This window comes from Pocillopora damicornis, chromosome 5 (assembly GCF_964200805.1).
Source record: "Pocillopora damicornis chromosome 5, jaPocDami1.2, whole genome shotgun sequence".
Taxonomy (NCBI): Eukaryota; Metazoa; Cnidaria; class Anthozoa; order Scleractinia; family Pocilloporidae; genus Pocillopora; species Pocillopora damicornis.
The window spans coordinates 13,404,546-13,431,247 of record NC_142674.1 but is presented as its reverse complement, the minus strand read 5'-3'; the positions used below and the strand labels follow the sequence as shown (position 1 = coordinate 13,431,247).

General features: G+C 38.1%; 1 protein-coding gene across 1 annotated transcript; it reads left to right on the top strand.

Annotated features, from left to right (window-relative positions):
• Nucleotides 1-2,464: 2,464 nt before the first annotated feature.
• Nucleotides 2,465-22,226, top strand: LOC149045415 (muscle, skeletal receptor tyrosine-protein kinase-like). The gene is made up of 22 exons (XM_089207723.1): nt 2,465-3,029; nt 7,117-7,290; nt 7,993-8,268; nt 9,072-9,395; nt 10,002-10,265; nt 10,399-10,680; nt 12,240-12,488; nt 12,814-13,059; nt 13,968-14,237; nt 14,409-14,690; nt 15,163-15,444; nt 15,734-15,856; nt 16,220-16,229; nt 16,746-16,936; nt 17,732-17,848; nt 18,283-18,467; nt 19,588-19,707; nt 20,161-20,237; nt 20,367-20,407; nt 20,889-20,985; nt 21,368-21,464; nt 21,925-22,226. The coding sequence occupies exons 1-22, from the start codon at nt 2,594-2,596 to the stop codon at nt 22,075-22,077; spliced, it is 4,296 nt and encodes a 1,431-aa protein (XP_089063849.1). The 5' UTR covers nt 2,465-2,593; the 3' UTR covers nt 22,078-22,226.
• Nucleotides 22,227-26,702: the final 4,476 nt, after the last annotated feature.

Sequence of the window (26,702 nt, the reverse complement as noted above, 5' to 3'; positions counted from 1 at the left end):
ATTTCCTACATTTTCCGGGACAAAATCAAAACAAATTTAGTTTCGCCAACGTTTATTTAAAACTGAATTAAGAAATGCACCCTTTCCTTAACAAAATGTAACGTTTATCTTTTGGACATTGTCTTATGTCGGATCCTGCTCTGGGAAATAGACGCTAATACTCTCCTCAAATGCGAAAATAGATTTCTTGAAACCGATTCTTTCTACGAAGAGAGTTAGAAATTTAGTTGTGGAACTGCAATTGGGCTATGCCATTTGTATCATTAACTGCACATCTTTTTTTATCTCGTCCTCTTTGCCTAGCAAAACCTGAAGGTAACTATCAATATCGTTCGTTCCTGTAACTAAAGTATACTCTAGTGTGTCAATATAAACTCAACAAGTGGTAATCTTATTATCAGGTAGGGAATCAGCAGGTGTATATCAATGACCGTTAGCGATCGCTGATACTATTGAAATATTTTCATTGAGAACGATGTTAGTTTTGTGGGTAGCTGTGTTAGCATAATATGTAATGACAGTAATTGATGTCTGCCCGCCAATACCAAGGTCCTATAATGAAAGACGTTTGTGTGATCATCATTAGATATCATTGATGTCGGTTGGAGCCCATTGTCTGTTTGATTTACAAAACCTGTTATCTGATAATTTACTTTAACAGAGAGCATTAACGTAGCAAACAAAGCGCAAAGTTCAAAATAAATAAGTAAATGATTAGATTAATAAATGTCTTTGTTTGAATTATTTTTCCCTTTCATGGTATTCTTTCCGGATTTATAAGCGGGTGAGTGCATGTTCAGTTGATTACACGTTTGAAGAGTATGGTGTGTGTAGCCTGTGGTGTGTATACATGGTTAAGCTGTTTATTTACTCATTAAATGTGCAAACTTTCTTTTCATGTTCGCCTTACATCCTCATCCTAACTATTAACAGATTGTAAGTAGGCATGTTTTAACTGTTATTTATCAGTAGGCATAGTAAAGATGGTTGATCAAACGAATAGTTCCCAATAGAAAAATGGAGGAAAGATAGAGTGTTTCTTTGTGGATCAGTATATCATTGTGCATAGGCCAGCATAGAAACAAACTTTTAAGTATTACAAGGATTAAATTCCAACGTCTCAGGCCTCAGCCATCTTCTGGTGGAGCTTTAACAGCAAAAGTTAAGAATTCAAAGCTGACGATATTGAAATCCTAGTTTGTTTCTTTAAAATATTTTTGCACAGCCATCTATTTGAGAAATAGAAAAAATTGGCATTTTCCCGGGTTAAATGAAAAATTCCTGCAGGATGTTGGGAGAACACGAATGAGGTGAGATTGGGAACGGCAAGGCATCAATCTTTTAAATTTGAAGGCTATAGTTTGAAGCCTCCTTGGACATTAGGAACTCACGTTATCAACGAAAATAAGTATTTATTTTAGTATCCTTTATGGCAAACTTCAGATTTATGAAACAAGGAAGCGATTTCACATATGACTCTTTTCCCACAACGTATCGTTTTCAAAGGTTGCATGGCCTGGTCATCGTGGAATGGAGGCTGCAAAGAGTGCGGCCAGTACAGGCAAAGAGTCGGTAAGTGACAAGACGAAAATTTCAGTATTTGTAACTCAAAGGCGTGTTTGTAGGTTTTCACTATTGTTTTACAGCTTCAAAAGACTGCATGCACATTAATAAGCTTTTATTGAAATGGATGACTTCTTTTGTATTGATGGCAAAATAGACTGCATTTAAAGTCATGGGCATTACGCATTGGCCAATGGATTCATAACCAAACATGTAGGTTTAAGTTGCATTGAAAAAATGCATTGTTTGTCAGTTTCTCTATTCCCTAGGTGGACAATTTGGCGGAAAGTTCAATACTTCTCCTAAATAAATAGTTTCTCTTTATTAAAAAAAGGGCTGACTTAGGCCCAATCATCATTACTTTAAAAAAAATTATATAAATAACCTTACTTCTAGAATTCAACTGTTCCAGAACTCAGGAATCACGGCCTTGTAAATGTAAGTGGTTTCATCCATGAGGATAAAGTAAAAGACTGAACTAATTTCCTGTTTTTGAAATTGCAAAATGTTGCTCGACTGTCCTTTCATTAAATACCTCACTCTTCAAAACAACACTTTTTCTGCCGGAGTTTTATTATTTCCGATTAGATGCTATATTTATATTTTCTCTCGCAAAACGAAGGAAATTTTGTTCAGTCGTAAAACGAAAAGACAACCATTGCACCTGCTGCACGGCAGGCGCGATTTTGGCGAGCGAATGCTTAACATTCTTAGTATTTTCTTATCGCTGCCGTTTTTATTTTTACAACATCAGGGAGTTGGGGATGAGAAGAAACTTTTACGGAGGGCGACGGTTAAAAGAAAGGATAGAGGAGGGAATGGGGCATTAGTTATACATTAATCATTGCTTTCCTTTTCAAAAATAAAGGTCCTCCTGAAATTAATTCTCGGCGAGAGAAGTCTGTCACATTTAATTCAACCCTTCAAGTGGATTGTCTTGTGAGGGGTTTTCCTCAACCAGAGGTGAATTGGACAAGAGATGGAAAGCTACTTAATACCACGAACAAGCTCACCATTGAACAAGTGACTTATGGAGACGCTGGTCAATATACATGCAGTGCGAAGAACAGTGAAGGGAAAAGTGAAGCAGCTTTTCAGGTTACTGTTACAGGTAAATGTTAAATTACTTATTCTCTTCCAGTTACTCTTTTCGTTTTCTGCTTTTTTTTCTTTTTTTTTCACCTTTTTTGCACTGTGCTTCTTAATTCTACGTCCAGGTCCTCCTGAAATTAATCCTTGGCTCATCAATCAGTCGGTTACATACAATTCGCCTCTTCAGTTCAATTGCTCTTTAAGCGGTTTCCCTACACCTGAGGTACTCTGGACTAGGGATGGGATTAATATTGGCAAAAAGAACACTCTCACGATTCGTCAAGCGAGGTTTGAAGACTCTGGCGAATACACATGTAGCGCTAAAAACCCCACTGGAAGCAAGAAATCAACCTTTTGGATTGAAGTGAAAGGAGGTACAGTTCTCATTCATATAAACGAAAAAGAGTTATGGTTCATGATTTGAACAAATGTTCAATTTCGTTACTGCAAAAATTCAAGAGTGAAGACGATGCTCATTTTTCGAATCAGATCTACGAGTTCAAACCACATAAAAGAGAAAACTGATTAAGGATAAAAAGATATTTTAATGATGCTTTGATGATATTTGAAAAACGGGTTTAGATTAACCGGTAAATCAAACATAATGACAGAACTTAGAGAAAACGTAGATTCTGATTGGTCAGAAAACCGAAAAATTTTCCTGTCCTGCGAAATAATGCCATACTAGACGATATCTCAGATTTTAAGTTATCGAAAGCCTTTAGTTTAATAGAATAGAGGGGGACGCTTTGAATGCCGCGATAAAACGAGAAAAATGTTATTTTCTTAACATTTATCAAGTTTTCTATTTATAAAATTTAGTTTTAGTTTGGTCGCGCCGTTTTAAGCTTTATATTTCGCTTTCACTGCATCCTAACAGGAATTTGCTCATTTTTTCACTGTATGAGCCAATGGAAAAGCATTTGAAATGTTTTTCGAGGCTTCCACTTGAGATTCATGACTTCCTGCCAAGCTATAACGCCTACTTTCTCTTCTCAATTTAACGTTGGGTCTCATATTTATGCTGAAATTTTTATTTTAATTACTGAGCAGCGCCCAAATCATGTCACTCGAGGTTTTCTAAGCCCGAGAATAAAGGTGAGAACAGACTAGCATGGACTCCATGTCAAACCCATTCATGCTCCCATTCACTGTGAACCCATTTCAAAGCTGGATGCAATCAAAGCGGCCCTTGATGCGTATGAAACCATTGGCCAGCTGGTAAGGGTATCTCTACCGAGAGCGAGAACCAACCCCCACCAAACCGGGAAAAATACGGAGCTGCTTAGACCCTTCTTAGACTCTCAATAAAGCCATTCGATGTCCGAAGTATATCATCCCCACCTTGGAAGAAAACATCCACTAGCTGCATGGAAGGAATAGATGTCAAAGAGGCAAAACATCCCCTTGTCCCTATGATCATCTCTGATTACCATAATGTTCACACCATGGGGTCGCTACAGATGGACTAGGCTATTATTTGTCATATCCTCTGCATCAAAAGAACGGCAGCGCCAAATTGATATGGTGCTTGATGGCCTCCTAAGCTTCGGTATTACTCACGGCATCTTAATCCCTGGCTGTGGCGCCAATGACATGGAAGCCAGAATCGACCACGACCGCAGCCTTATCGCTGTGCTTGAGGGATTTGATTGAAGGTGAATGTCAACAGGATGAAATTCCTTATTTGCAAAGCCACCTTCATGAGCCATGTTACCACTACGGATGGCCTCCAGCCCAGCCCTGTCACAGTTAAAGCTATGATCACCATGCCCACTCCAACCGAAAAGCAAGCAGTGCGCCGATTCCTGGGGAATATTAATTACCTGGCCAAATTCTGTTCCGAACTAAGCAGCGTCACCCAACTTCAATACAACCTCACCAAAGAGGACATGCCGTTCCTGTGGTCAACAAGGCACCAGCAAGCCTTTGATTCAGCAAAAGCCCTAGCCACCTCTGCAGCATGCCTGGCATACTTTGACGTAACTGCGCCACTGATCCTTCAAGTGGAGGCCTGAGACTATGGCCAAGGAGCTGTCCTCTTACAAACCATCAAACCACACAGTAGCAGCGCCCTTGACGAGTCTGCTCTACGACCCATTGCGTACTGCAAAAGGCCCAATCACTACCGAGGAGTGCTATGCGCAAATAGAAAAAGAGTGCCTGGCCATTGTTGAAGCCCTCAACACATTCGAGGAATTGCTTTCAGGGAAATCCATCAGAGTCTATACAGACCACCAACCCTTTCAGTCAATCTTCAAGAAGGACCTCGCCTCAGCACCTAAGTGTCTGCAAAAGATGTTGCTTTTCCTACAGCGTTTCAACTTTACTATTGTGTACAGAAAAGGTTCTCTCTTGAATTTAGCAGACAATCTATCCAGAACCCCATGTCAAGACGAAGCCGTCAACCCATCCATGTCGGACACCTTCCTAGTGTTTCACGTTCATCTTGCTCGCTTGGACCCCACCCCACTGGCCCTCACCAATACCACTCTCGAGCAACTACGCAATGCCGCATCATCATGCCCTGACATGCACTTGCTGCAGCATTACCCCCTTAACGGTTGGCCATCTGCTAAGAAGCTCCTACCCCATCAACTCCAAGCATCCTGGCACTTTCGTGAAGAACTCAGCATTGTAAATGGTATTCTTAAGTTCTTACTTGCGCCATCGTCCCTACTCTCTCAGACCTAGCATGCTGAGAAAAATCACTACTCGTTTTGCTCGAGATGCAATTTTCTGGCCTAACATGTCTAAAAACATAGGAGCATATTCTCAGTCATGCCCTACCTGCTTTCAGTGTGGAAAGCAGGCCCCCATCCTGTGCCTACACGACCTTGGCAGTTCATCTGGCGAGACATATTCGAGTTCCAACATACGCAGTACCTAGTCACCGTAGACCATTACAGTGATTTCTATGAGTTGGACCAGCTGATAAACACTGAATCCACCACTATCATCGTGCTCACCAAAGCCCACTTTGCCCGCCATGGCATCCCAGTAGGTTTTCTAACAGACAATGGCCCGAAAGCCAAAGGAGTTTAATGACTACGACCTTTACTATAACGAGGGCTAACAGAGTGCGACCTCACAAGAGCACTCCATATCCTCAGTGCCTCGCTTTTGGAACATTTTTCTTCTTTTCCTTGTTATTATCTTGCTATTATTGAACAATGGGTCACATTAATTTTTTATTGGACTTCGGAGACATTATTTGTTTGTATTTGTATATGTATATATATTTTTGTTTTCACAAGGGGGATGCCATGTCACCATTGGGTTACTCGCGCATGATTACATCACATTCTAAAGTTCCCGTATCAACGCGTGCTCGGGGGGTGTGAATAAATTAGTTCATAATGTCTGCCCACGTGTTTATTCATCGTCAATGAAGATAGTATACTGCTTAACAAACGCAGTTATATTTTCCATCTCCTTTATTTGCAAGTGTAAGAATAAGTTCTTTAAAGTCAGAAATCTCATTCCTTAATTTGACTATTTCATTATTGTTTTCTTTAATGTACGCCGAGTGCTTTCCTTTCAGCGGTTGCTTATTAAGTTGTCTCTTCTCGTGAGATATCGCTTTCGTCTTCTTCACGAAGACTTGGCTTAAGGTATTCCGCTTGAGAGTTGACAAACGCGGACATTTGTGCAACTGTTTATAGTGGCTACAACAATACCGGCGGTATCGACTCTTCACGAGTCTCTTCAGCTGTTGTTTGAAGATGGTGTTGCAATAGCAAGGTCTTTCAGGGAAAGGTAGAGTGGTATTCTTAATTTCGTTCCGAGTGGAAATTGCTTCTGTGACGTTGACCTTTTTATAAGTAGATCGTTAGGCTTGAGGATCGAGTTTCCATTATTCCTATTGGTCCTTTATGTTGGTTTGGAAACCAATCAGGTGCAGGGATTTGAATCCTACCCGATCTGAAGGTGAGAGTCTGTTTTTAAGAAGACCTTTCCTGCTGCATAATTCGCTTGAAAAGACTCATAATTGAAATTTGCAACGGTTTCCCGAAGTGTTTGTTTTCGCTCCCCTAAAAGGGAGAAGATTAAAATGTTATTTTTAAGCTATATTTTGTGTATTGTGCATTTGTATATTAACTGGTTATGCAGGCTAGTGTGTTCACACATAAAGGACGGGGTCTGTCTTGAAACTACCAAGATGAGAATAAAGGTAAAGACAGACCGGCACGGACTTCCCATCGCACTATCGCCTTCAAATTATGTTTTTTGCTCTCACAAGCGTGTCTCAATAAGTTGATTGCAAACCCTTCGGCATCGCGCCAAATACCAAATTAATGAGTTTACCGTAACCAAATGTTACCTTGAGCATTCGAAATAATTACAGAGAAAGGTAGAAATAGAGACTGCACCACTGCCTTACATACTTTATTTGGGTAAATGATCCGAACTCGTCGTCTGTGGTTGTTTATCAAATGTTTTTGTTTAAAACTTTGTTAGTGGATGGTGGCTGGAGTGAGTGGAACTCCTGGAGTATCTGTACCAAGCCAGTTAGTGGTATACAAACCAGACAGAGAGAATGCGCCAATCCAGAACCAGCATATGGTGGAAAACACTGCGATGGGACCGGAGCACTGCTGAGAGAATGTAGCCACATGTCCAGGTGCCAAGAAGGTAAAATACAAATTGCAGCTTTTCTGATTTCAGTGGATGAAAACTTCTTTGTTGAAACAAAAAAGAACAAATACAGGAATAAAAGTTAGAATAACAACAAACAAATGGAACTGCTGAGTTTGAACATTAATCACATAATCATCGCAAAGTTTGTGAAATACACAAATTATAAAAAGTCAGGAGTTCATTATAAGTCAGAAGTCCTTCATGAATGCACAAACTCTGTACCTGTACGGAATTCACCATGCTTTTCTTTAAAGAAATAAAACAAATCTCCACTATCATTTGTACTACAATAGGGTAATAAATTTTTGGTACAAGATTTCGCTGATATTCGTGGTCGCTCTGTAAGAAGTCTGCACTATATGCGCAATGGCGATTACGAATTTCTTTGGGTTGCCCGTGAGCAATACCTTTTTAGTCAAGCCAGTAAAGGTAACTATCATCTACTGGCAAGAAACATGTTTGACAATGCGAGGGCCTCAGTTTTGGCATTGACCAGCTGGCAAAGAAAATCATTTTAGCTAAACAGGAAATTCTTCCACCATAAACTGAAAAGAAATCTTTCAGCAATGCAAGGACTACTGTTACTAGGTAATTATATGGCGACATCATCGACACAAGAATTTACCTAAGCTTAATTAGTCCACGTTGTTTACTGTTATCCTTATTTATCTATTGTTGTTTTTTTAATATTTGAAGAATTTCCCCTGCGATTTGAAACAGAGAAGAACCCATCTGTCGGTACAATGAAGATATTCTCAAACAGCAGTTGGAAAAAGCTTTGTACCAGTCAATGGGATGAAGCAGATGAAAATTCAACCTGCATGGCCATGGGCTACTATGACAACGGCGTCTTTGCTAATTACACATGGTACGCAGAACGTGGCAATGCTTCAGAGAGGTCCACCGACTACAACTGTACCATTCCGACCAGATGTCAAAACAACTTGGAAAATAAACAACAAATTTGCAAAGGTAATAATAAATTGCACTCATTTAATATCCGCATGATCTCCAAAGATGGTAACTTGATAGATTTACTCACACTCCGGAGATTAAAACTTTCCCGAGATCAATGATTGCTCATCTTCGGGTATCTTTAGGTTCTAAAAAGGTATGTATCGCTAAAAATCTGGCGGGTTTGTTTACACCCTTAGACGATTATAGTTGAATTGCTGCCGAAAGAAGAACCTAACTGCGCAGTTATGCATTTCGGTTTCATGAACTTCACAACCTCTAGACCCTTCACTAAGTTTCCTTAAATTTTTTCCATCCTTCTAGTTTCCTTTTTTCTTTCTCTTTCGTGCAACTAAGGAATTTTACAATTTTCACCATACTTATACTTAACTAAATGCCTTTTTCTTGATAATTGCATGAGAAATGCTTTAAAAATGACGTTCTAATTTAAAATGTAAATCACCCTATTGTGTTCTCCGAAAGTAAACGCTTTTAGGCTAAGAAGACACGTCTTGAATGTTCCAACATTTATTTAAGAAAATCTTGTTTCACAATTTAAAGCACAGTCACGAAGCAACGTAAAAGAGGTTCGTCGTAAAACATCGCTGCAAGGAAACTATGTAAATGTCGTGAACTACATCGGACAAAGAACGATACATCCAACGTACGAATACTGAATAATTTACACCCAGAATTTCCCTTAAAACTAAACACTTAGACTGGCATGAACTATTTATTCTTTCGTGATTTAAAGGCATTCTTGATTCTTGATAACCAGTATTTTCCATCTTAATGGATTAAAATTTTTGTAATTCCATAAGTTCCTGTTCGCTTGAATGGCGCAAATGTGGAGTATGGAGGAAGAGTGGAAGTGTTTTACAAGGGGAAATGGGCAAAGATATGTAGGAATAAATGGGACTTTAACGATGTCAAAGTTATTTGTCGTCAACTTGGCTTTGAAGAGGCTTTAGCGGAATTTATTGGGTCAGACATAAAGGCGGAGCGAATACCTTTTGCAATGTCCGATGTCTCTTGCACTGGAGAGGAGTTTGAACTTGCATCATGCGATCGCATCGATGGAAAGTTAAATATTCCACCTCAATGTCAAGCGGATGACAAGGGTTCTCAAGCGTTGTGTCAACCAAGTAAGCAACTAAATTTTTAGGTCTGATTAGTTATTCTGATTTTCGTGATTGTCTTTCTTCTTGCCACTGACCTTCTAAAGTAGAGGGTTAGGGTTAAGGATGACATGACTTGGTTTAAGGGTAACATGAGTCGACTTAAAATGACTTAGATGATTTTTATTTTATCAACCGAGTTGATAATGTAAATTTGCCCCCGTAAAGAGTTTCAAAGCTATTTTTCGAGCGTTAGCCCTTCGTCATGGCGGGTGTTATACTCCCCCACCGACGCAACGCCATAGTTTCTCTAAGAACTTACCCTCCTTATAGATGATTCAACTTGGTCTTGAGGTGAAATGATGTTAGCTAGGGTGTACATGACTTTCATGAAGATGATATGACTGTTCATAAGATCACCTGACTTCAGTTGAGGGTTACCTAATGGCTAACATGATTTTGTTTGGAGTATTGTAACTTAGTTTAAAATACGACATTGTTAAAAAAATTTCTCAATTTAAGCTTTAGCACAGGTAAATATATTCAACTTTTCTATCTCTTCTTGTAGTGTTAAGTACAAAAAATTTGATTTATTTTGATAAAGTCTTCTAAACTGAACAATTTTTTTTGCAGAAAACCAGAAAGTGTTGAAAAGAGATGAACTCTATTTTGATATTGGTAGCAGAGAAAAGCTTCACTGTTCTATACACAATAAAACCACTTATTCTAGGTGGGTCATTAATAGGCAAAAGCTTGAAATAACAAACTCTACTTCTGAAAGGATCAGGGCTGAAGACAATGGTGATCTGTTCATTGATGACGTGCAGCTATCTGATGGAGGAATATATGAATGCCAGAGATTGGAATATGTTCAATATTACATTGTCTACATTAATGGTATGAAAACACATCTTTTTATATTGTAGAAATAGGCTTAACATGCAGGACATTGCCATGTAAGACAAGTACACTTCTGACTTTTCAACAGTATAGCTATGATATTGGTGCTTTTCATTACTTCTTTCAACAGCAAGATTTACTCAAAAGACGTTGGACCAACAAACCTTTATTGCGTACACGTCTGGCATTATAAGCTGTAGTGCTGATGGAACACCGAGTCCACAGATTTCTTGGAGTAAGAAAGGAGGAAAGTCCTTGGACCCGAAACGATTCACTCAAGTATCCAACGGCAGCCTGCGTATTGGTTTTGTAAAGCCTGAAGACAATGGAACATTCACCTGTACCATGAAACAAACTAAAGGACCACAGAGGGTCACAAGCAGAGATAAAAACATATTAGTGACAGTTATAAGTGAGTGACCAATGATATAATATATAGAAAGTCATAAAGTCAGTTCTTCAAATGTAATGAATTTAATTACTCAGTTTCAAAACGTTTTGGCTGTTCATATCCGCAGCCATGCGAAGCGACATTTTATCATGGATATTTTTGTTGATTACAGTTGTTTCAAAGTAGGGTGTCATGTTAAAAGAAATTATACTTAAGTTATTTATCAACAATGTAGTATCCTCGTCATAACTCAGAGTAAGTGCCCTTTGATGAAGCTTATAGTTTCTTTTCAAACTGGTAATGTGCTTAAAACGACTTCGGTTGGTCATGGTGACGAATTCAATTTCTGAATGCATTATAATCGTTTATCTCGCCATTAAGTTACTTTGGATGTGGATTGTGACTTTTTGACTGCATATTGTGTCTTCTTCGTGTTATAAGGTCGGTAGATATGCATGACCTTATGAACACTCTGTTTGACTGTGATTGGCTAGAATCCCACACAGGCCAGGCCTCGATTGCCACACTTTGATTAAATGTTCTTTCGGAGTCCACTGTCGCAAAGTTATTCTGTTTTTTGTTTCTTGTGGTCCGCATCCATGTTTCCGGGATGTCTACCCCAATGTCCAATTTATGTTGTAACATGCAAAGTCTTACGTGGATGAATAAAGGGGTAAGTTTCTAAAGAAACTGTGGTGCTGTGTCGGTGGGAGAGTATAGCAGGTAATTTAGTGTTAACAACTGGGTTGAAAACGTAAATTAGCCACCGTAAAGGGTAAAAAAGCTGACGTTTCGAGCGTTAGCCCTTCGTCAGAGCGACTAGCAGTCCTAGTCCTAGTCCAGTCCTAGTCGCTCTGACGAAGGGCTAACGCTCGAAACGTCAGCTTTTTTACCCTTTACGATGACTAATTTACGTTTTCTTACGTGGATGGCCTCTTTTACCCTGCGTGTATAATAATAGGATCACAATCAATGTACTCTACTGCAGTCCAGAGCAGGTGGTTTCCAGGTGTCTTCTGAAACTGCAGAGGCCTTTGTCTAAGCATGTCGTCTCTCGATCTGCCATATTACTCGTTTAACCACTACTTGCATAGGACTGCATGTCCCGCTGATGTAAACTTCGCATTACTCACAGCGAATCTTTTAACCTCGGGCTCTTGTTTTAAAGATGCAGTCCCATGGATGGCGAGTGACTTGTTACTATTTATAACATCAGTGAAGTGAATGGAATGCTTTCGGTTCTTCAAATGCTGTAGCAAACTATCAGCGTTTTCGCGAACCAAGATTATAGGGTGATAAGGTTATCGATTGCTCCTAAAACTCTATAGTAATAACAGGGTAGACCATACTCTCCATGGCTGCCCCTTCTGTCTTTCGTAAACTGGTCCGAGATAATAGGAGTATGTAGACTTCAATACGAAGTTATGTCCGCGATCTGACAAATGATTATATTTCATATAGAGCGCTAGTGTCATTATCAAATGTTCATTATGTTAAGTTATGGCGTTTAATGTGTTCTGTGTAAATGATATTGGAATACCTCCGATTTTCCAAGGACATGTTATTTATTTACCTCCTAGTTCGACCAAAAGTGGATATTTCTGGAGCAAGCAATCTCATCATAGAAGGAAACAGTGTGAACTTGACTTGTAAAGTTGTGGAGGGTCGGCCTGAACCTCAGATCACATGGCTCAAGAATAATACATTGCAAGGACAGAGTTTGTCTCTCTTCTTTTCTAAGATAACAAAAGAGGACGAAGGGTGGTACACTTGTAAGGCAGAGAATGCAGCAGGCTTTGACACCAAAGACATTGACATTTCTGTAAAAGGTGTGTTCGTCAAGTGTACAGTAATTCTTTACACAACTTGATTAGATATTTATTGCGAAGAACTGGAAAGTCTTTTCACTTGTTCGTTTGTTCCTGCTCTTAAAATATGATGGTTTCACGGCTAAGCTAGTAATATAGCCTGACTAACATGGTTTTTGGAAGCATTTGTTTGATATGATCAATAAATGGTTCATCGTTTTCTTCTTTTCAAATTTTTATTTATTAATTTGTTTAAACATATTATTTTTCTTTTTGTGGGTGTGGAGGGGGGGAGCGTTGGGTGGCTTCTTATTTTGCAATTTGTATTTATATGCTTACTTTGCAGTTCCACCCCATGTTAGTGATGAGTTTAGAAATCTCACCATTGCATTGAACTCCACATTTACAAAAAAGTGTTATTTGAGAGGTGACCCACAAGTATATGTCAACTGGACCAAGGATGGAGTGCTTCTTAGTAAAAACAACAGCCTGGTTATTAGACAAGTGACGTTTAAAGATAAAGGCTATTATGAATGTAGTGCTAGAAATGATTATGGAAAAGCAAACTTTTCCTTCTGGATCGATGTCACAGGTAAACTCTATATTGTAGTTTATGTCATTTATCAAACTTGCAACTTAACAAAGCGTTTGTTTTTAAGCTTAAGCCAAATTTAAATAGACCTATTTTTTTCTCTCTTTTCATCCATTTCCTTAAAAATATCGACGATCAAGGAACTAAGGTGTCATGATCTAATACTACATTTTCATTAGTGCTTAAGGTAGTTCATCAACTTGGCTTTGAATGTGTCATTACCTAAATATTAAGGATTGAAACTGGAAAGAGATTTTAAAGCAACATTCATATAACTTGCTTCAAATTACCAACATTAGTACTCGTTTTTTCTAGAAAAGGGTACCTGAACAAGTACAGTTGATTCTGACTTACACGCGCCCAGATTGTTATTGAGGCTAAATCCGTGACCAAAGAAATAATTAAAAACACCTCCCGCTCTTAAGAAATTGCAAATCCTGTGGTCCACGATAACATTTTTATCCGTGAACTCATATTAAAACACACAATTTAGAAACGACAAATAACAGATTTTCTTTCCTTTTTTTGATTTCAGATAACAAATGTTTTACATTGTTTTGATCATCATCGCCTAATAACTTTTCGAATTCAATATAAACTGTTAAAAAATGAAACTGATAGTCGTTGAACATATGTGTTTTTAACATCACACTCAACAACCAACAAGAAAAGGATGAATGTTATTGGGACAACTCGGACAACTGAAGGGCAAACAATGTCTTTTTATGCTGAACGCGAAGAAAACCTTTGAAAAAAATTGACCTTGGTCAAAAATAGGCTTGAACATTGCGTTTTTTGTTTTGATATTTTGTCGTTGTTGTTGTTTCCTCGTTTTATCAAAGATTGGATAAATGGGGCTAAACTGGACCACGCGAACCTTGCTAACTTTGGATTTTTTTCAATTGAAGTATCTCCCCAGATTATAGAGCCTCCAATAAACCAGTCTGTTACCGAGGGAAACTCTGTGAACTTCAGTTGCCGAGCCTCAGGTGTGCCAACACCAACATTAGTCTGGGTTTTTAATAATGTTGACCTGCCATCTGGTATCAATCAATTCAATCACGGAGAATCATTCCTGGAACTTTTAATCGTCACAAAAGGGATGGAAGGGACTTACAAGTGTAAAGCGAAAAATAAAGCAAATACCAGTATTTCCTTTGCAACACTGCGTGTTTACGGTAAGTTTGATGATAATGACAATAACGATGATGAAGACACTGACCGTGACGATGACGCCGACGATAACCATGGCGATGACGATGACATGACGCTGACACTGAACTGCTACTGACGGTAAGGGTGACAAATGTGGACCAGCATTTTAATCTATTTCCTTTTTCTTAACATAGGAAAAAGCTCTGCTCAAGTTGTTCCAGGTTGGTATCCACCACTCACAGTAACAAGCTCCCTCAAATTGACCTGCATCGTCAACGAAGAAACAACAAATGTAACTTGGAAAAAAGATAAAGACCCACCACCCGAAAGAGCAAAGATTGATACACGATTCGATGAAAAAATTAGTGAACTTACTATAACTGAAGTTAAGAAGACGGACAGTGGTGTGTATAATTGTGAGGCACGTAACAAGCTCGGTTTTGTTGCCAGGTCATCTGTAACAATAGATGTCAAAGGTAAGTTGGCGTTACCGTTGTGTCTTACAAAAATACTATACTGACTAAAAAATATATTTCCAAATAGATTGAAACTGTTTATCAGTTAAAGACGAAACAAACATAGGTCACCTGACCTATTTATATGAAATTACCTTGTATCACTCTATGAACTTCAGGTATTTCGTTTCAAAGAGCAGGTGTCAATCACGAGTTAAATAATGGGCAAAGCTATTCCAAACGACAACGGAAAATAAAGCAAATAAAACTAGTTCCTCTGTAACACTGCGTATTTAAGGTAAGTTTAATGATAATGACCATAACGATGACGATGACGATGACGATTATGATGATGCTGACGCTGACCGTGATGATGACGCCGACGATAACCATGGCGAAGCCAATTACGTGACGCTGACACTGAACTGCTGCTGACGGTGAGGGTGATAAATGTGGAGCAGGATTTTAATCAATTGCCTTTTTCTTAACGTAGGTAAAGCCTCTGCTCAAGTTGTTTCAAATCAGTATCGAGCACTCACAGTAGGAGACAACCTCACATTGTCCTGCAACGTCAACGAAGAAACAATAAATGTAACTTGGAAAAAAGATGGAGACTCACCACCCGAAAGAGCACAGATTAATACAAGACTCGATAAAAGGATGAGTGAACTTACTATAACTGAAGTTGTGAAGGAGGACAGTGGTGTCTATTCTTGTGAGGCACGTAACAAGCTCGATTTTGTCTCCCGTTCCTCTGAAAAAATAAACGTCAAAGGTAAGTTGGTGTTATACAACTTTACTGATTAAAAAATATATTTCCAAATAGATTAAAGCTGTTTGTCAGTTAAAGACGAAACAAATATGGGTCACCTGACCATTTACATGAAATTACCTTGCATTGCTCTCTAAACTTCAGGTATTTCGTTTCAAAGATCAGGTGTCAATCACGAGTTAAATAATGTGCCAAGCTATTCCAAAGCTTTTCCAAATAACTTGAATTTTATTAGTACTTTTACTACCGTCGATATTTGTCTAATGGTCATTTATCTATCTCACACAATTAGCGAAGCAAGTGCCACAAGCTATGCAAAGTTTCAACACTTTGTGGTATTACATTAGTGGATCAGTGGCGGCAGCGATTGCCATTTCGCTAATTGCCTGGCATTTCTGGAAGCGTCGAAGGACAGGTGACGTCCATTTTTCTGTGTTATTTCAGATTTCTTTGTCTGAAAGTAATAGAAGGAAATGTTTAAACCTATTAAACATGTCTACTGAGGGGCATGGGGAACACTGAGCTACGAGTCTAAGAGTAGAGATATTTTTACAAGAATTACTCTCCTGCGGCCAAAAAATGCTAATGTAGAGTTTTTTCACATCTGTATATGTATTGATAATAATTTTAAATTAAGCAAGTATCGCGTCACTCCTAATTTGTGCAAATTCAAAATATTCTGCCACTTCACAGAAATTTTATTAGAATATTCGATTTAATAAATTAATGCACAGTTTTACCTTTTCTATCTCCTTTTACTCATTATTTGGAATTGCAGCTATGGCTCTGTAAGTCAACTATTTTACCTTTTATTCATCAAATTCATCGGAAAAATTCCTCATTGCATGATGACGATAACAAAAATCATATCGCAGTGACTTTACCTTTATCGTGTTTATGATGCATTATTAACATTCATCTAGTGCTGATAGAGTCGGCTTCATTAATTCCTTTGTTTAATTTTTTTATCTCTTAAGTACCTTCCATCTATTTTCGGTTAGATTAATCAATGGATTTAGTACTTTGAAGTAAAAATTGGAATCCACGTAAAATTTTCTGATTTTAAAACCAACTGTTTCTTTATTGATTTTAACAAACGACGGGGCTATTGTTGACCTTCATCCGATTGACAAAGTGTACTTAAATAACAATAATTACTGATATATTTTGTGATAATTTATGGTCTTGGTTTAGTAACAATATTGTTTTCTTACTATCGGCAAGAGAGATTATTTCTCTTTTCTTTTTATCACTTTTCTTTGTTTTGAACCTGAAAGTATGCAATGTTAATTTCCAATATTTAGTCCTGACCAAGAGCAGGCAATTCAGATGGAGCCATTGAATGCACAGGTAGATGAGTGGGAGGTTGCGGTGAACCGTGTCTTGCTTCAAGACGTCATTGGACGAGGGGCGTTCGGAGCCGTGTGGAGAGCTCTCCTGAGTTCACCCAATGGACAACCTGGAAATCGGACAGTGGCTGCTAAATGTTTTACGCGTAAGTCTTCTTCTATTCGTTACATTGATACATATGTTGTTCTCAGGGGCGGTTATAAAAACGTTTTATTTGGGCAGAGGGGGAGGAAGGGGTGGTCCAAAATTTCTTCTCAACCAACGCACACCCCCCTCTTCCTCGCTTAAGGTTACGCGCGGGGGAAAATAAAGGAAGGCGGGGGGAGGAGCAAACAAACAAAGAAGATAATCAACCAGTTTGGTCATAAAAGTGATCCTGCAATAATAGTAGTGTAAAAGGTCACAGGCATAGGTTAGAAGGGGGTTAGTATGGGTTAGTATCCGCTACACCCCACTCCCCCCGGGGGGGGGGGGTGGGAAGGTGTTGCGGATACGCTGGATCCTCCCTCTAGACCCGCTGCTGAATCCAGTAGGGTTTTTTTTTCTCCCTTTGGACCTATTCCCATTTACCAGTGACTGATTATCCCGGGTTGGAGTGGGCAGTCCAACAGACTGACTACACGGCGCTTTTCGCTGGCAAAAGACTTTTATCGGACGAAAGATGTGAAGCATTTGCAGTGATGGTAAAACTAAAGAAAACAAGAACTATTGGTAGGATTTAAACCTCAACTGGTTCCAATTCGGCCTTTATACTCACAGTCAACTCAGCTGTGGCCGAGGTCAATGAATTGGACAATCTGCTAGCTGCAAAAATTATCATCCAAACGGTAATAAGAAGATGCGAGGTTTGTAATTCTAACGGATTCTTTCTGGCTTGAACTTGCATGGAACAAATGCATTAATCAGAACGTGTCTCCATTAATGTATACTTTTGCTGTAGCCACTGCTGGAGAGGAGGGAAGGAAATGTTTGATGAGAGAAATTGAGCTGGGGAAACTTATCGGTGAAAACGTTTCGCCAAACATTGTAAAGTTCATGGGCTGCGTTACCACACAAAGTAAGTACGAAGCGTAAAGCATCTTTTCTAGGTATATGTTATTAATGATACTGCAAATGCTGAATGAACCCTCTAAGTACCTCTTAACATGAGCTCCATAATTAGGATGTTAATGGAGCCAAGTTTGTCTTTTTTTTTTTTTTTTGTGGGAACCAGACTGTTTTTCTTCGAAAGCATATATCCCTCGACAGTTCATTAAGATCTCGGTCGGATAGCTTGAAATCTCGTCAACGGAGCTACTTGGCTTTCTCCCTTTAACCTATAGCAAATTTTTGAAAGTAAATTCTGATGAAGTTGGATCCTAAAAGAGTGAGTCCTTTGTGTGAGCTGAACTGCTTTATGGAGAAAGCCATAAGCAATTGTATCTTTGATATAGAGTAAGGAGACTTGACATGGGGTTTATTTGCTTTTTCTCTTGTTTTACGTCACCTAAGTTCACCCAATACTCATCATGGAGTACTTGCCATGTGGTGACCTACTTGGTTACCTGAGAAAATGCCGAGGAGTGAGGGATCGGTATTATCTTGGTGAGGGAAGAGCTCAGGATCTGAACAACTACGATCTCGTGTTGTTTGCCAAACAAATCGCCGCCGGCATGGTGTTCCTTGGAACGCGAGGGGTAAGTGGAATACTTGTCACATGTCAATTCTAACTCAGAAAAATCTTTCACAGATTTAAACATTTTATTTTTCAATAGCTCGGATTTGGCCAACATTTATGAGTGCTTTTGAAGTAGATAAACCTCTTTGTTGACATTAGCAGGTCACTGCAGATGTCAACAAAATGAGCCAAAAGACATTAGAATAAGGTTCATTATGCGGTTGCCGAGCCCCAAAAATTTCCAGCTATGATTATCTGGAATGGTAAAAAATTAAGCCAAAAAAAAAGACAAACTCAGGCAGCTGTCAAAGCTCGAGTATGCGCTGATGGTTCATTTTGGCTAGGGGCGAGTCGTGTAAATAATCTGCGCTATAAACATACATACATATATATGTATAATATATATATATATATATATATATATATATATATATAAATATATATATATATATAGCTCTTTGGCATACAAAGCTTCGCTTTCATGTCCAAATTGAGCACTCTACTAGGATGAGTCATTGCTGCTAGCATTATGCATGCTCACTAGTTTATCTAGTTTGAGCACTCTGGCATGGCTTAGATGATACCACACGTGTGAGATCACTTGGGGTGGCTATATAGCCTTACCTCCATCCTAGCATCAGCACTGCACTGATGAGGCCCAGAAGGCCGAAACAGTTAGTTATATATATATATATATATATATGTATGTATGTATGTATATATATAAAACCTTACTGCGACACTTAAAAAAAAAACAAAACAAAGGGAAAAATGGAACTCCCCAGAAATCTGTAAAAGGAAACAAAGGTAAAGAGAAAACCATCTCGTCTTTTCCTTTTTTGGAACACAAAGGGTCCTCTGTTGGTTTACCATTTCTAAATTTCATTTTATTATATCATAATTATTATGATTATTAGCATGGTTATGACTATAATCTTTATCATTGTCATCATTATCGTTATTTTCGCTGTTGTAAAAAAATCCAATTTTTTTTGATAAAGAAAGTAGAAATCTTGGTTTTGTCAGCATTACATTGAGCCCTTTTTTCGTTCGAACATACTTAGATGTTTGATTCGCCGCAGCAGTATAAAAACCTATGGTTCTTAGCTTTCATATTCTGACTCCTTATATTCTGGTAGATTATCCATCGTGACCTGGCGGCTCGAAACATTCTCCTCGATAACAACTATGTTTGCAAAGTGACGGACTTTGGTATGGCATATCAAAGCTTCAAGTATGGCCATGGAAATGCCAAAAAGGTAGAAAACATTTTTTTTGTCGCTTTAGTGCGGCGTTTTTTGGAAACAAGTTGTAAGCGTCAGCATGTTCTCTGCATAAAGTTAATGTACCTCGACTACCAACAGGGTTTCACAGCTCACTTCTACAAAAAAAGTCCCAAAAACTACAAAAAAAAGCAAAACAAAAAAGAGTTAGTATTTAACAGAATAAATACTCTGGCCCGGGCATCGAGATTTGTCAATTTCACTAACTTTTTTTCGTAGAAAGTCTCGCGAAAGAAGTTACATTTTCTGTTTTCCGTGACAGCTTTACGAATGCTAACATTGGATTGACTGATAAGGGAACGACAAACGTAGCTTTCTTTTCACATTTTAACATATTTACGTTACGTAGCTTCATATTTTTTAAAGATGGCTTTGAAAAAGAAGGGACATGTGTTTTGTACGGAAATCATTTATTGGTTGTTTTTCCAGGGATGTTTGCCAATCAAATGGACTGCGCCAGAGATTCTGCTAGGAGAGCTTGCTGGACTTTCCACCTTGAGTGATGTGTACGTATAGTAATGTATATTAATCTACCAACCTAAGAAACCGATCACCTTTGGATTTCTCTTTATCATTACAATTCCAAAATTCACTCAGCGACTAACTGAAGAATATTTCTGATATACTCTCGTCAGGTGGTCCTATGGAATCGTTCTGTATGAGATAGTTACCCTTGGTAAGCCAAGCTATGTTCAGTCAATACATTTAACGCTTAGAACAGCAATGCGCAAGCGCTATAGAAGTAATGCTATTTTTGTTACTATTATTTTAATAAAGATTTGTTTTAACATACTACTTGGCCATAAATAGAAATATACGTATATATAAAAGATATGTATATATATATATAGATTGATATGTAACAAGCTATTTTGATTGTTAATCTCAATAAATGCAAAGCAAACGGCAAGTCGATGGCTTAAGCATTATTCAATTATCAGAGACTAGCATCAACTCGGACCGAAAAAAGGAAACTTTAAACTACAGTACTGTATTCAATAAATTTTGATTTGGGCATCATCAAGCTATGTAAATGTACATGCAGATGGCTTCCCTCATACATAGAGGTCAAGAAGGAACAATGTGTCTCAGCCACAGTCATTGTAGAGTTGAGACATTCAGGAATGTGACATACACTCGTCCTTATGCATTGACAGGAGGAATTCCGTACGACGGATGGTCAGAAGACATGGTAGTTGCAGAGGTCACAAAAGGATATCAGATGCCAAAGCCCGATCATGTTGACAACAAACTGTGAGTCGCACTTTTCTAGTATAATACCATCGTGTTCCTAAAAATAACCTTAGATCGAAGACAATACATTTAGCGTTCTCATCGCTGAAATCTTGGCAATAAAACAATTAAGCTGCAATGAGAAGCTTTCTGTTATGTGAATGTGAACCAGGAGCATACCGCATTCAGCTGAAATACGGCGTGGACAATTATGACATCAAAATGTATTGAAAAAACATCAGAGCGAGTGAAGTAGTGCAGATATGTTCGACGTCTCAAAACAAGTCTGAAACATTGCCCATGCTATTCTCAAAAATAGTTTCCTGTAGGAGGACCTTATTGGTATTCTTCGCATAGTCCATTAGTAAGTAGTTAAGAGTAGATCATCATTTTTAAATTTCAGGTATGATATAATGAAAAGGTGCTGGAATCGAAACCCTGACTTCCGTCCTCCTTTTGAAAACCTGCGACAAAGAATGGACAAATACATTCGTGAGGAGGTTTGTTTCTAGAAATGACAACTTCCCAATATTTCATGCATTTCAGTTATAACTTTTCAAACTTCTTACCTTGTCCCCATATATTGGAAGCAATATTTCCTAGCATTGGTTTTATTTCCATTCAGTCTATGAAAGCTTCAACTGAGACCATTCATACTTCTGGCAAGAGACATTTTCCAGCCCGCAAGGCCATTTACGAGTAATTCAACTTGTTGGCTCCTTCTGATATTTACGTCGGTTGTGATCGTCCCCAGGGCATAAAACGGCTCAGTTCTATCCACCTACTTGCAACTCCTCTATTTTCCGAGAGGAAATAAGAAACTCGCAAAATTATACCCGCGATTTTAAAACACAGAGATTCTCAGTACGCTGGGGAAGTGATCGCACTTTTCAGCTTAACTTTACAGTGTTTTTACGCTCTGCGGCTAAAGTGTAACCCCATTTGTTACTTTCTTTTAAGACATATTTGGAACTTCTTGACATGGGCGCTTATGACAAGGCAAAATACTCCAGGGTTGAAGATCTGGGAAATGAAGATGCAGGACCAAGTGAGGAAGCTGCAAAGAAGGCCCCAGCTAAGAGATTGGGAAAATGGGCCAGTGACCGTCGTTAGGGTACATAATCGTCACTTCTCGGTGCTAAACTAAGTCTAGGTTTGTGTTAGTTAAATTTCTCTCAATATTAATATTAGAAGAATATGTGAAAGCTTTGTCCTTGATTCACGAAATAATAATAATAAAAGCACAAAAAACAATTAATAAATTCTTAAAGGATGCCAGTAATAAATAATTTAATCGGTTTCACAATAAGGAAATTTGAATAGATATGAATTAAACTTCCGTCATCGATTAAATCAGAAGAGAAAGAAAGAAAGAAACAAAAAACAACTAACTTGAAAAACGGCTCGTTTATGTCGATAGCTGGACTTGGCGAGCTTTTCATTGTTGTGTTGCAAAACCATTTAGTAAATTTGTCTATAGCAGACCTGGTAAGAGATCTCCTAATGGAGATATGAAATTTGGTAAAAAATTTTATAGTTTGGTAATGAATTAGTCGTGAGGTATTAACTAGCACTTATCCCTCGACGAAGTATCTTCTTTAAATTACATATTTCATCATTTCTAATGATTTGTTTAACTTTCAAGTTACCTTTATTTGAAAACAAGCGAGAGCATTGTTATTGACATTTACCGTTTTGCTGCTAGCATTAAATGCTTTTGTCATAAACGGAGAGAACCGTCTTAATAGAGTGTGAGTTAATTCAAATTAATAATTTTCTTTAGTGTTTTCGATTCGTATGAGAAAAATAAAACGCCATGTAAAGGGTTCATACTGTGGTAGATGGAAACAATTTTACCATGGTAAATGGAATGCTTGTTTAAAAACCGGACGAAATGAGAGCACGTATGAGCGTTTAATTTTGTACACTATCCAAACACAACAAGTTGTATTTAACATAATATAAAACACTCTACTTAATATCTGCAATAAAATGATTAGAGGCTTATCTTATGGCTATTTATTGATTAACAAGTCAGTTGAGATTGAAACCATTCTGTATCCTCATTAAGCTTTTGGATGACGTCCTCAGACTTAAGCGATGGCCGCATCTATGAAATAGCATCTTCATGTATATCACCAAATGAGACATCCACATTCTCAACTTTTCACACTTACGGACGAAGCTATAGCTGGTCGCGTCTTTGACGCATGCTTTATCGGTCTGTTTAGAACTGCGTGTTTGTCAAGGGGAACCTTCGAGTTTGTCATCATGATAACAAAGGAGTCAGTTAGGATTTGTCGATGTTTCGTTATTATAAAATACACCGGCGCTCGAGGAAACAACAATATTTTTTAACTGATTCGATAATTTTAAGATGTTACAGAAGGATAAGTTGTAAATGCCTCTGTTATCAATGTTCTGATCCACTGTATTGCTGAAGTGTTTCAATCCAGGTTGACTGACCATGGCAGCTTTCTCCCCGATTTATCTTACCTCTGATATAATACTATGCCGGCTAAAGACAATCGCAACTTTTTTATTATTTCTAATATATAGATTTATCCAAGCCTAAAAGGGGAGTTCTCGTTAGTTTATTTTCTAGCCCCTCATTATGATAAAAACTGTAATAAAACTCTTCAGCGCTGGCTGTAGAAGAGTTTTTTCAAGGGGATTAAGAGAACAGTCCGGGGGGGGAGGGGGGGGGGAGGAAAGGGAAGAATTGGCGAGGTCTGGAACCTGGGGACGACGTTCTCACAACTTGCGATAAAACGCATACTAGTCAGCGGTATCTTTAAGCAGCTGAGGACCTTCGTTGTTGTTCCTGACTGTTTTGAGCAAATTTTCGAAGATAGAGAATCTTTTCTTCTTCAGAGACAGTGCACGATTGTTAGAAGAATTACTCTCTAACACCCAGTTGAATTTCCTTTATTACTGGTTGAACTCTTAGTACAATTCTTACTCTCGGGAACCAGCCCAGTATTGATCTTATTCACCACAGTTCAACTTATTTCTTTCGACATAAGTCCACACTGTTCTACTTGGCTATATTCTCTGATTGAAAGATGCTGTGCATCACCTTATAAAGGTGACACCAAAGATAACACTTCTTACATCGCGATCGCTCCGTTTCAACCAGTGAATCACGTTAGAGTACTTACGAAAGTTCCTGCATACTAAGTATGCACCTTCAAATTGTTTACGCAATCAAAAAATGATCTTCTACCTTAAATTTCTTAATATTAGGGTTAAGACCGGCCAGAACGAAGGCAAGATTGATAATACGAAAATTATAATTAACCTATTGGCAGAATTGAAATTACGCTTGAAAAGATAGTTTACGAGAAAATAGCCTTAGAGGATTGTTATATAACAACAGAGTAAACAGAAAATTCGGAGAAGAAGGGGCGTACCCAAGGTACCGCCCCTAAGAAAACTACGTGCTATTCGCATAAGTTATATAATTACAAATTCAGTGCGGAGATGAAAAAGCATAAGCTATTTACAATCAGAATCACCTTTTTTAAAAAGAGGTGTTGAAGGTGTTAACTTAAAATTTGAGAAATATTCTGGAATCGTGAATTTGACTTAAAGAAAAAAAACCAGTCTGAAAGTAATCAATAGTATAAGAAGCAGGAGTTTCCAGGAATTCCTGTGCGAGGTTAACTTTTACCAGAGAGATTTACAACTAGAAAATTGACATAATTAAAAACATAGCTTATCACAAAATAGTACAACAAGATCTAATCACCGTAGAAACGGAGCAACCGTTTCCGTACCAAATTCACAACCGCAATAAGAAAAAAGGTGAAAGAAATTGTACTTAGATGAGATCGCCAAAAGGAATAAGAAATAATCAACCCGTCTTATTATAATTTTTGTATCGAATGGCTTAAAGTAATATAATATTTCCATTCTTTTTCCTAACACCCATATATGGAAACCCTTGCAGTATTTCAGATTAAATATAGTTCTATTTTTATCGTTTAACACGTGTCGGCATCAATTGAAATTATACTCTTTTGAGCGTGAGTGATAATTTTAACTACTTCGAGTTTAGACATCAGCAGTCGATTGGAGACTGTACACCTGATAACAGTGAGTTAGTAAATCAAGACGCCAGAATCGTATGGGCTTTGCTTATATCTTCTCTTGAAGTTACCAGGTATGACTGCTTGCCCCACCATTTTTTCCTTAACGTTTCAACCTCCTCTGTTTCGCGTAAAAATTAAAAAGAAAAGTCATTTTCAACTCGTGTTTGAACCCGTAATTTCTTAAAACTTTTCCTCTTTTGGCTATTATTCTTTCATGATTGTCCTCTGACTGGAAATACACGGCGTCTTTTTGAGATTCTTTCTGTTATTTGAAGCCCTCTACGGGCAAACGTCGTTGTAATTAAGTTATCATGCTTTAGCCATGTTAGCAGCCAAAGGGACGAGATGTAAACGTGGAATGCGAACTCTTGCATCTACGGGATTATAATTGAATCAATATATCTTTGAAGGTGAAAAACCACTTTCCCATTTTTTCTTTAGTCAATCTTGTAAATGTTTCTTTTCAAGCTAGAGTTGCAAATTCGATTCCCGGGTTGATACACGCGCATGCGATAAACACCAAACCAAATAAGATCTTTTCTTTCGTTATTCCTTTTCCTATTCCTTGGGGCGTTATTATATCGAAGCGGTAAACTGAAGTTATTACGTAAAGAAATCACCTAAGTATTGTGATCATAGCTTAAGAATAATTTCGATTTTGGAAACCAGCACGTGGCAGTGAAAGGAACCAAAAGAAAAGTAAAAACGAGCGATAAATTTCGCTTTGAGTAACGACTACGAGCTAGATAACATAATCACAAAACAAGTTATTGCTTACCAACGTTCGCGGGTCTTGATTACTTTATCGAGGATTACAGTCTAACTTGTCTTCTATTCAAAAACGATCTTGATCACGCGGGGTCTTATCTTGAACTGAAACGCTAACTGTAATTTTCTGTCTAAAAAGAACTAATCATGGATCGTCAACCTAACCAGAAAATATTACGCAGCTTTTCTCGGAAGCGATAACACCTAGCTTCAACGGAAGCAGTTACAAATCTTAGTTTTCTCTTTTAGGAACGAATTTCACCACGTCAAACTGGGTTTTCAATAGCACAAGGGAAGCTAAAGCATTGTGTTTTATTTGTCAATTTGATTATTTTTTAATTATTTTTATTGCCCAGGTGATTTTCATCATCTTTTTCTCTCGTTATGCGATAAATCCGCCGAAACCATCTTTCAAAATAGCTTAGATGACGAAAAAAAGGTTGACACAAAATTTGCGCTTCCATCATTCGATAATTTGGGTGGCAAATACCTTTCCTAGGAGTAAGGTTTCTTAGCTAAGTTTTTATTTTCCATTTTCATTTCTTTAACTGAGCTCGAATCTCAGATTTTTCCCCTCATGATCGAAATAACCGATTGACACAATTTTAGCAGGTAATTTAGTGTTAACAACTGAGTTGAAAACGTAAATTAGCCACCGTAAAGGGTAAAAAAGCTGACGTTTCGAGTGTTAGCCCTTCGTCAGAGCGATTAGAGGAATTGTGGGTTGTGTGTGGATTTATATGTAGAAAGTGGAGCTACGCCATTGGTGGGAATATGGTGACGAGAAAACAGGAATAAATTAGTTGAATGAAAAGCGCTCGTTGATTCCGTGGGGATTAAGGGTGCCAATTTGGAATATAAATTTTTGTTCTAGTG

Excerpts from the sequence above, each read along its gene's own strand:
- LOC149045415 (XM_089207723.1), top strand. The coding sequence starts at position 2,594 with ATGGAGACGCTGGTCAATATACATGCAGTGCGAAGAACAGTGAAGGGA. Across the intron at positions 18,468-19,587 it reads TGTTCCTTGGAACGCGAGGG|ATTATCCATCGTGACCTGGC; the intron begins GTAAGTGGAATA and ends ATATTCTGGTAG. Across the intron at positions 20,986-21,367 it reads GATCATGTTGACAACAAACT|GTATGATATAATGAAAAGGT; the intron begins GTGAGTCGCACT and ends TTTAAATTTCAG.